This window comes from Vigna unguiculata, chromosome 2, assembly GCF_004118075.2.
Source record: "Vigna unguiculata cultivar IT97K-499-35 chromosome 2, ASM411807v1, whole genome shotgun sequence".
Lineage (NCBI taxonomy): Eukaryota > Viridiplantae > Streptophyta > Magnoliopsida > Fabales > Fabaceae > Vigna > Vigna unguiculata.
The window spans coordinates 3626579-3637686 of record NC_040280.1 but is presented as its reverse complement, the minus strand read 5'-3'; the positions used below and the strand labels follow the sequence as shown (position 1 = coordinate 3637686).

Here is an 11108-nt window from a genome sequence, read left to right as displayed (position 1 = left end):
ATATATAATTATAGATTATTATAGTTGACATTAGTCTTAGTGTTAGCATTAATATTAATATTTATAGCATAAATGTTATTATTATTATTGGTATCATTATTATTTTTTTTATTATTATTACTATTCATAATGGTGTTATTATTATAAGTGTGTTTTTTTTAATTATAGAAAATATTGTTATACTAAATATTTTTTCTAAATAGAGTTTTAATCTTTTAAAATTTTTATAATTTATAATTTATATTAATATTATTATTAGTATTTTTAATAGTTAAATAAATATAATAAAAATTATATTATTATCCTAAAAAAATTAAAAAAAAAAACAAAAAAATGTTTACATGGATCATAAACTATTATAATTATTTCATAAAATCAATTAACTGTATTATATTGTAATATCAATTCTATTTATTATATTTAAAACTGAAATTATTATTACACCACTTAGATTTAGTATTTCATTACTTTAATAACAATATTTACAAAAATAAAACTTAATTTTCATAATATTTCATTACATAATACATTCACTATTTTATTATTTTAATATACAAAATAAAACAAATACACCATATGAGTCAGTATACTAGTTACCTTTATAATATAAAAGACTATATTAATTTTATTTAACAAATATTAAAACTCAAGTAAATAAAAATTATATATAAAAACAAAATAAATTAAAAATCTAAATATAAAAACAAATTATTAATTAATATTGTTTTTTATAATATGAAATCAAAATTAATGAAAAATCAATTACGCATTTCAGGATATTGCCGCCATAATAAATGGATTTTTTTATCTTACACATTGATTATATGTTTAATTATTATTTAAAGTTATGGGTGGCAATTTGGAAACAATTTTCAACAGTAATCCCCCTCATAAAAAAATCCCTGAAAATACTCATTCTTAAAACATTTTATAGGTTTTTGTCCTCTGTTGATAGACCATATAAACAATTAGGATCAAATTAACTCTCCTAATAATAAATACATTATTATTGTTTTTTATCATAATTAATTAATTATAAATTTGAAAAATAATAATTAATCTATATATTGTGTAAATAACAACTATTTTAAAATTAAACTTTAAACTATATATATATATATATATATATTTATTTATAACTATAATTTAAATTTGTTATTTCTTAAAAAAATATAATATTTATATCTATATATAAAGGAATTATGTTTTTAGTGTTCACATCTATTTTTCAATTTTATTCTTTAAATGAAATTTTTTTAAGTTATTAATTATTTTATCAACTTTATTAACTGTTTCTTTGAAATTAACCAATTTTTTCAATTTGTCAATTTTTTAAATTTATCCATTTTTTTCAATTATAGAATTACTTACAAAATAAATAAATTATTTATGATAACGTTGTAAAAAATATTTCTATTTAATTTTATAATTATAACAATATATGATAACAACAACAATAATTTTACTATTTTTAATCATCATAAAAAAAATATACATATGTTTTTACTAATATATACTAATAATGTTATTTCTAATTTATAAATACAAAACATTTTTATCAACACATTCATGTTTTATATACATACAAATTTAATCTCTATGTATTAAAAATTGTTTAAAAATAATAATTTCATAATTTGGTTCTATTTAGAAGCTTTTGTAAAAACATTGTTGAAGCACAAAAGTAGTACCATTTAGATTAAGTGACATGAATAATATTAAAACAAAATTGTGATGAAACAAAGCTTACCTTAACAACATAATAAAAATGGTCAACAAGCACTTAGATGACCAATTCTTCATGATTTTTTAATTTTTTTTTTCTAAATTCCACACACTATTTATTACCTTATATACAAATATTACGAACATGTAAATGATACTCTTACACACAAGGACACAAACATTACATTATAAAGCAAAGTTAAAAAAAGAGTATCTCCACTTTGTACAAAACTTCACAAGGACCATTTATTCAAATACTTTAATCTATTTATTAGCTTGTCATGTGTTGTTGCGTCTTGTTACGAATTTGGATTCTCTACTGATTTTTTGTGTGTTGTTCCTCTATTGCGCTCTCATAATACACTGGTTACCATTATTTTTGACATTTTAAAATATATTAAAAAGATATTTCAAATATCAATACAGTGTATTTTTAATGTTCGGCAGAGGATGACATCAAAAAGATCAGTAGAGAATCTGGAATCGTCTCGTTACGAATTTATAATGATCACTTAATTGTGTGAGCAGAGGGAAGTGTAAATGATGATACTCCTTTTTCTCGAGAGTCATGATACACACCAGTAGATCGTAGTATTAGTTAGATTAGTTTTGTATGTTTTAGAGATAGTAACCATTTCATATGATCATAAAACGTCTGTATATATATTAATATTTGTTTGTTATGGTTATTTTGGGATAATTGTACTAATATTCGTAACTTATTCTATGTTTTGTTATATCATTTTATAATATTGCGTTTAGTAGTTTATAACTACTAAATGAGATATTACACTTTCCATTTTATTTAATTCATGTTGACCTTAAAATAAAAATTAAAGTGTTAGTTCAAAACTTCATTCCTAAATCAGAAATAACTTATGTTTTGTGTAATAAATCATGGCACATAGTTTATGATAGAGAAAACCTCAAAAATTCAAACAACACTTACTAAGATAATTATATTTACCTTGTAAAAATTAATGCATGGTCAAACTTGTCACGCGATCTAATACTTGATAAAATATTTAAGATTAATTAAAAGTAAAGTGTTATTCCTTGAAAGATAAAATAATGAAATAAAAAGTAAATGAAAATCTAATCTAAATTAAAACTTAGTCTTAAACCTTTCAAATTCTAAACTATCATTAATATTGTATCCTAAAATAGTTTTTTTTTTTTCATTCTAATTTTATTTCTTCCTTGTTTCTTTTTCATCACAAATCAACTTGTATCTACACGAATTATGTCTGAACTTGCTTTTGATATTAAGAGAAAACATTCTGTGATGATTAGTTTAATATGAGTAATAAATAATCTTCAAAATTAAATAGAGAATGGAAATACGTATATATAATTCACTCGTCTTTGTATCCGTTTTTGATTTTAAATTATTAAAATATTTTGAATTGATTTAATTATAATTTTTTATTGTTATATGAATCTGACTAAAAAGACATTTTTTTTCATTAATTTTTCATAATATCACGTGGCTTTTATGATTTTTTAATAAAAATAGTTATTTAACAAACATATACAAATAAAATACAAATTCCATAGGAATTTAATAAAAAAGAAAAAAAAAATATTTGGCGCAAACACTTCGATGTCAAAACAGCTAGTTGGGTCACAGCAAAATCCAACCCAAACAATTTCCACGCGCTTCCACAAACTTCAAAAGGCAACTTCCTTGTCTTATTGGAGAGTTTGAGTCACGCGTCCAACATCGAGTGCCAAACAACAAATGTCGAGATTCTATCCTGTCACAAAAATTTCTCACTCAACCACTGTGTGACTCGGTGAGACCCTCCTCACAAACACAACAACAACGACAAAGAATTTTAAGAAAAAATAACCACTTTGGTTCAGTGACAATTTAGTGGTTGAACTTACCTAGTCTTAAAAATGTGGAATTTGAAAAATTGACTAAATTTAATGTCAAGTTAATCTTTTACTGATACAATTTATGTTAATCAAAAAAGGTTTCACAAAATCAAATGTAGTTACTGAACCTTTTAGTTCAGAAATTAAATTAGAAAAAACAAAATTTTCATGGGTTCTATAATGATAAAAATAGAATATAAAAGAAGAAGCCATGTTTGTGTTTTTGAGTGGAGTTTTTAACCTATGCAAATCATTGGTGAATGTGAACACATGAGAGAGAAAGAGACTGTGTGTATGCATAGAGAGATACAGAGATGGAATACAGATCCATTTCAATACATGGTTCTTTACCTGCTCCTGTGTGTTCAGCTACATGTTTGAGCATTTGAGCATCTAACAACCAAACCCTAAAAAGAGCATTATCCTCTTCCTTTGTTCTTTGCCCCTTTGCCTTTGCACAACCCTTTTTCTCTTTCCTCTTCATTTAAGTTGCTTTCCCTCTTCTGCAATAATAATGGCAATCATTTTCATTTTCTCCCTCTGAACACTTTCTCCTACTCCAACACACGCCCTCTTTACAGATCCTGTCATATCTCTTTTCACAATTTGTTTCCTTTCTTTCTTTGTGGTTGCCAAAACAATCTGTTCAAGTCAGAGAAAGAAAGAACCAACCAAAGGTTTCAGCTTTAGATCTGAGGGAGCTAAGGTTGTTTCGACCAATGGAGACACCCCGTGTCTCTTGTCTTTCACATGAGAAGAAAGTTTCTTGCTTTGTGCTTTGACCCTTCTTCTTCTTCTTCATCTAACTCTTTCTTCTACTACTGCCTTACTTAGTAACTTTCAAATTAGCACTACCTTGTGAGCGACTGAAATAGGCTCAACAATGCTGGCCATTGGGGTACATGGCACCAGTATCCGCACAAGTACTACTTGCACTGCTTTGCTCAGAGAACTTGAGGTCTTTCTCCTTCTTTGGTGTTTCAGAATTCTGGGTTTTGAGGAATTTGTCGGTGAAAAAAAAATGAGGACATGGGGTGTCTTTTTTTTTTTTGTTTCGTGATGAAGAGTCTGCTCGTGATTATTTGTTCATGATATGTCTACCCTTTTCTTTTCTTTTTCGTTTATCTTCTTCTTCTTCTTGAGTATTCTCTACCCAATGATGTGGTGTTTCTCTTCAGGTCAACTTTTTGTCTGTTTTACTGTGTCAAAAGGGAAAGAAGCACTGATAGGGTCTCTGTAGGTTATTTTATTACGGAGGAAAGGGGCTTTGTCTTTCTTCATGAGATTGATTACCTAAGTTGAAAGGGCCCTTTTTCAGCTTTTTAAATTTTCCTTGTTTTTTAGTCTGAATTTTGAAAGCTTTTTTTTACTGTGTTTCAAACTTTATCAAATTGGGATTCTTGATGCATTTTAGAAGTTACCAGTTTAGCAATTGGTATGAAGTTTTGAGTTGACTTGGTCTTTAATAATCCATCTTTTTACAACAGTTCACTGTTTCTTTAATCTCGTTGCTTTGTGCTCAGAGAACCGGCTTCTGATTTGGTGACAATTTTGTTTAGGCTTGGTGTAGTGTTTTATAGTTTTGTTGATTTGCATTAATGTGTCTAGGAAGTTATCACCAATTTGATTGTTGTTTTCACTTGTACTTTATTCTTTACTTGTTACTTTCTTTATCTACTGTTTAATTATTATACCTTGGTGTAGTGTTTTATAGTTTTGTTGATTTACCAAACTATTTGTTGTTTTCACTTTCACTTTAATCTTTATTTGTTACATTTTTACTCTATTGTTTTTTTTTCTTGGATTGACCGATACAGTTATGTGTGCAGCAAATATGGAACGACATTGGGGAGAGCGAGGTAGACAAAGATCGAATGTTGATGGAACTGGAGAGGGAGTGCTTAGAAGTATACAGGAGAAAGGTTGATGAGGCCGCAAACACAAAAGCACGTTTTCATCAAACAGTTGCTGCCAAGGAAGCAGAGCTTGCGACACTAATGGCTTCACTTGGCGAACATGATATTCATTCACCGGTAAAGCAATTTCCTTTTGTTCAAAAGTCAATTTCTTAACTGACATTCCAGTAGTTTGCTGTCTGGATGGATACCAAGAAAAAGCAAATTTATCAATGAATTTAAAATTGCCGAGGAGATTGTGGGTTAACTTGCACCAGTTTAGAGTGTGAAGTTGTTATTAGAGCTTCAATCTCCACTATGTCTCCATCACCACTTCTCATGTTCCGGCACCCTCACTCCAACATGCCAATGAAAAAAAGGACGCAAATGATATTATTTATTTGATGTTGCTGGAATCAGTAAATCTTAAGAGCTGTGTCTGCTGCTGTAGGACTATCTGAATTTGTGAATATTAATGTAGGATAGTATCACCTTTTTACTGTTCATGTGAAGTATGTGCAAAGCATTGTCCTGTATTGAGTAATATGTATGGAATGTTTGCGTGAACTTTGCATGTGTTGATCAAGGTGGTATCTGTTTTATTTACATGGATTGAGTTTCTTCGACCTACCTATTTGAGGATAAAGGTGACATATGGTATGAGCATGCTAAAAAGATATAACTAGGAGTTAGCTTTCTGATCTTTGAGAGGATAAAAGATATACTTGCATGATATGTCTTTCTGATACTTTTGTTTGTGAATTTGTAGATTAAGATAGATAAGAGATCCTCTTCCCTGAAGGAGAAACTTGCATCCATCACACCTTTGGTTGAAGAACTGAAGAAGAGAAAAGATGAAAGGTTGAAGCAGTTTGACGATGTAAAGAATCAAATAGAGAAGATAAGTGGGGAGATTTTTGGATTCCATTCTGTCAGTAATTCTTTAAGCATCACAACAGTTGAGGATGAACAGGACTTGTCGCATAGAAGACTTAACGAATATCAAACACATCTCCGAACTCTTCAAAAGGAAAAGGTTTGTATTATGGTAGAAGAATCTGACCTTTGATCAATCATGTAGAATGATCTTTGAACTTTCATAGACCTTTGAATTTTGTGAATGATCAATTCTTTTAATATTTTTCCTTATATGTGCCTTCGTGACCCTTTTGGCCTTATTTTAAACGCCTCTCTTATACCACTCATGAAAGAATCTTGGGGCACAAGAAAATGCATTCTCATATCAATTACTAAATAGATATTCCTTTATAACTCATTCTTTGCATTTTCTTTTCAGTCTGATCGTCTTCAAAAGGTCTTGCAATGCGTGAATGAGGTCCATTCTCTTTGTAGTGTACTTGGGTTGGATTTTGGCCAAACTGTGGGTGATGTGCATCCAAGTTTGCATGGGACTCAGGTGGAACAATCGACTAATATTAGCAATAGCACATTGGAAGGCCTAGAGCAGACCATTCTAAAGTTAAAAATAGAAAGGAAAACTAGGATTCAGAAGGTGATTTATGGGCTCCATACTTTTTAGTTTATTGGTTCTTGTAATTTCTTCCCTTCATTTTCTCTGGTCTCAGACTTATAGTATACTCTTTAAAAAATGCAGCTGAAGGATGTGGTAGCTAAACTATTTGAACTTTGGAATTTGATGGATTCTTCAAAAGAAGACAGAAACTGTTTTATGGGGATTACTTCTATTGTTGGAATGTCAGAATCAGAAATCACTGATCGAGGTGTTCTTTCAACAGAGATGATTGAGAAGGTCTCGAAGTTTCTTTCTGTTTCCTCACCCTTTAATTTTTTTTTCATTCTTTCAATTTATTCTGTTGAGAGGGAGCTCCTAAACTGAAGAGTCTTTTTGCAGGCTTCAGCGGAAGTGGACAGGCTTACGAAACTAAAAGCTAGCAGAATGAAAGAACTTGTTTTCAAGAAGAGGTCAGAGTTAGAGGAAATATGTAGATTGACTCATATTGAACCAGATACAAGTACTGCTGCCGAGAAAGCTGGTGCATTGATAGATTCTGGTCTGTTCCAGTTTATTCATAGATTATTTACCTTTAAGCTATCTCTTAGTATGTGTTACAGAACAGCTTCTTTCTTAGAATGTTTTTTTTCATAGCTCTCTTAGGGAGGGAACAAAAATATGGGATTATTTCTCTAAATAAGTTGAACCAAACACATACATAGTCACCTCTGTAAAATTGTTTTTTGGGGGTTTAGAAGGAAATTATCTGACGTTGAATTCTACTGTTTTTTTATAGGCCTGGTGGATCCTTCTGAGCTATTAGCCAACATTGAAGCACAGATAGTTAAGGTAAAAGATGAAGCTTTGAGCAGAAAAGAAGTAACAGATAGGATTGACAAGTGGCTTTCTGCGTGTGAAGAGGAGAACTGGCTTGATGAATATAATCAAGTAAGTGAGAAATTATATTTTATAATTTGTTTCTTGTGCCTGCCCAAACTCTTCTATTTTCATTGGAAGTTTCACATGCTACCATATTTTGTTGAAGGATTATTGAATATACCTTGTATTTTTTATTAGAAAAGAGAGATTCTTGTATTGATTATCGAAAATCACTTGTCTGGAGTACATCTTAAAAAGGCCCATGACAGATGGTCTGAAGAGAAAGTAGAGGCAACTAAAGTTTAGAAAATACTTAGATTACAATTTTATTGTAATCCTGAGTTTTACTAATGTATCTTTGAGATTAATCATATAACAGGTCTGTTTTTGTTATGCTTCTTGTTCAAACTTTATCAATCTGGTGTGGGTATTTGTGATGCCATACATTTATCAGAAAACTGTAATAATAGTGCTGCCCAATAATTAGGATACCGCCAGAGACATGATCATTTTTCCCTTTTCATTGGACAGTTCAAGTCTTGCAGTTCAAATAAGTGCTTTTGCAATATGATTTCATTTATGAACACTGTTAGTGTTAGATCATTTAGTTTTTTCTCTGAAGTAGCAAATAATTTCAGGATGACAATCGGTACAGTGCTGGGCGAGGTGCACACATTAATCTTAAACGTGCAGAACGTGCTAGAATAACTGTAGCCAAAATTCCAGGTATTGCTTTCATGCATGGTTATCTGTTATTTTACAGTGCCCTTTTTACTTCTTCTAATGACATATGCTATCTTTCCAGCTATGGTTGACAATCTTATAAACAAAACACTATCCTGGGAAGATGAAAAGAAGACGCATTTTCTATATGATGGGGTGAGCTTTGAAGTACTAAATAACTATTTTGGTTGTGTTTTCATCTTGAAGTCTTTTTTAGTAGGTAAATTTGATTGTCAATATGATCTATAGGTACGGTTGGTTTCAATATTGGACGATTATAAACTGGCCAGACAACAGAAAGAGGAAGAGAAGAGACGACACAGGGTAAAATTACTTGACCGTAAACATTTGTTTATTAGTTGTTTGTCAACAAATTACTTTGACAACATTTTTTCTTTGTTTTCAACTTTGATGTTCTGAGAAACATTGCTACAGGATTCACTGGTGTGTTTTGTTGAATCTTGCAGGACCATAAGAAGATGCAAGATCTACTCCTAAATCAAAAGGAAGCCATTTATGGTTCTAAACCTAGTCCTAGAAAAAATAACAGCTTTAGAAAGACAAATAGTTACCGTGCAAATGGCAATGGATCTATGCCTCCTACACCTCGCCGGAACTCCCTAAGTGGTGGAACAACATCTGAACTACTGACACCGCGGTCCTACTCTGGCCGTCAGAATGGATATTTTAAGGAAATGAGAAGATTGTCTACTGCTCCTCTGAACTTTGTGGCTATATCTAAGGAAGATACAATTTCATATGCTTCCCTTTGTGGTTCAGAGCCTGACTCCCCTCCCCAAGTTTAAATGATAAAAAAGAAAAAAAATTGGTAGGTTGTGGTTCCCCAGTTTGCCATTATTATATTTTTTATGAACTTAGCTCCTGTTTGGATAAACTTTTTAGTGAGTACTAGTAGGAGAAAAGAATAAAAAGGTAGAATGAATTAACTTATGCAAGAGGTTTTGCAGAAACTAAATGAGAGAACTTGTATGAATTAGGTTATGCCTAAGTTTACACATGACTCAATTTTACAAAACTAATCTGGAAGGTGATAATTGTTGTTCGTATACATACACATACATACAATAGGACCAGGGTCTAATTTCTTTGCTTGATCATGTTTTCACTGACGAGATAATTTGATCAATGGCATCATTGTGTTTGTGCAGGAATAGGGTAAAAAAGATTTTCTTGGGCAGTGTTATAAACACGACTGTAAGCAGCCAGCAGAAACGTTGTGAATACGAGATGATTGTACACTAGTATTTGCTTGTAATAAGCTGATGAGATATACGTGGACAGTGATAACTGACATTTGAGGATACGAATTAGGGTGTTTATGGTTTGAAGAACATTAGCTTTGGGAAGAGTGTTGATATTGGTAGGGACAGTGAAGTGCATGACTCCTTTTGTAGAGGGTAAAACAGTGGAGATGATGGATCATACAGTGACCATGATGTATGTTGTGGGTTTTGTTTGTGTATATATATGTTTCAGTGTGATGTAGCAGTAACTAAGATTATTTGATTCATAACTCTAGCTGAAGTCCTATTGCATTGCATTCTAATCATGTTTCTTGTATGTCATACATAATCCAACATCAACTTTTATTCTGCTCAACATTGCCACTTTAGCCCTACCTGCATCACTTAACCTTTTGTGAATGCTAAGTTTAGAAACTTTTTAATATATTTTGGCAACATTTTTCGAAAAGTATAAAAATTGTGAGTGATAATTTTGGTTATTCCAATGAAGAAGCGTATGTACTGTGTATGATTTTCACCTGAGTAGAGGTGCAAACATGAATCTAGATGAAAGAGATTGCAGAAATTCATGACAAGTCAGAAGCTCAGGTTTATCTCAAATGGTTGTATGAACAAAGGGTCATTGTTGTGCCATGATAAGATGAGCCAAAATCTACAAAACTTTAATTATGCATTAACAAAAGAAGATCTAGCCAAAATGACCAAATGACTTAAATATGAACTACAAGTTTTTCAGGGACCCAACTGAGTATTTATACCTGAAACTGTGACAATAAACTGATAACTTTGAGTTAAGATTTTCACCCAGAGAAGTAGCAGTATGTTAACTGAAATAACTAATCAGTCGGCGTCTCGGTCTTTTAAAGATCAAATTGAAATTTAGGTGTTTTTAAGTTATTGGTAATATGTAAGTACTGAGGTGTGAAAATTGTGTAAATAGTAGAAGATTAGGGTTAGAGTTTCAAATTTAACTTAGTTTTTCTTAGTTATTTTTCATTTTCCATGAAGTAGAAATCGTTGAGGTGGAGGATAAAGGTCCTTTGATTTTGTCTTGCATATTTAGCCCCATTAGGAACGGTTGTTTCTTCGTGCATCTTAATATCAAAGAATTTCTCATTTTATTGTTTTTTCAGATCGTACATCTTTAAAAGTAAAAATATGATTTTTCAATTGTATAATTTAAAATTTGTTCAGATTGTACAATTAGAAGTCAAAATTTAAGAAGAAAATTATTTAGATTCTACGATACTTCGTGTTTGTGTATTC

At 30.6% G+C, this 11108-nt stretch overlaps 1 protein-coding gene across 1 annotated transcript; it reads left to right on the top strand.

Moving 5' to 3' along the window:
• The first annotated feature begins 3847 nt into the window (after window positions 1–3847).
• Window positions 3848–10163, top strand: LOC114173453 (65-kDa microtubule-associated protein 6-like). Its single transcript, XM_028057870.1, has 12 exons — window positions 3848–4564; window positions 5436–5639; window positions 6271–6537; window positions 6799–7014; window positions 7117–7272; window positions 7375–7534; window positions 7772–7923; window positions 8493–8580; window positions 8660–8733; window positions 8827–8901; window positions 9045–9406; window positions 9747–10163. Exons 1-11 carry the CDS (start codon window positions 4490–4492, stop codon window positions 9381–9383), a joined length of 1806 nt encoding a protein of 601 aa, XP_027913671.1. The 5' UTR covers window positions 3848–4489; the 3' UTR covers window positions 9384–9406; window positions 9747–10163.
• Window positions 10164–11108: the final 945 nt, after the last annotated feature.

Coding starts and splice junctions, on each gene's coding strand:
- LOC114173453 (XM_028057870.1), top strand. CDS start 4,490: ATGCTGGCCATTGGGGTACATGGCACCAGTATCCGCACAAGTACTACT. Junction 7,924..8,492: donor GGCTTGATGAATATAATCAA/GTAAGTGAGAAA, acceptor AAATAATTTCAG/GATGACAATCGGTACAGTGC. Junction 8,734..8,826: donor CGCATTTTCTATATGATGGG/GTGAGCTTTGAA, acceptor TATGATCTATAG/GTACGGTTGGTTTCAATATT.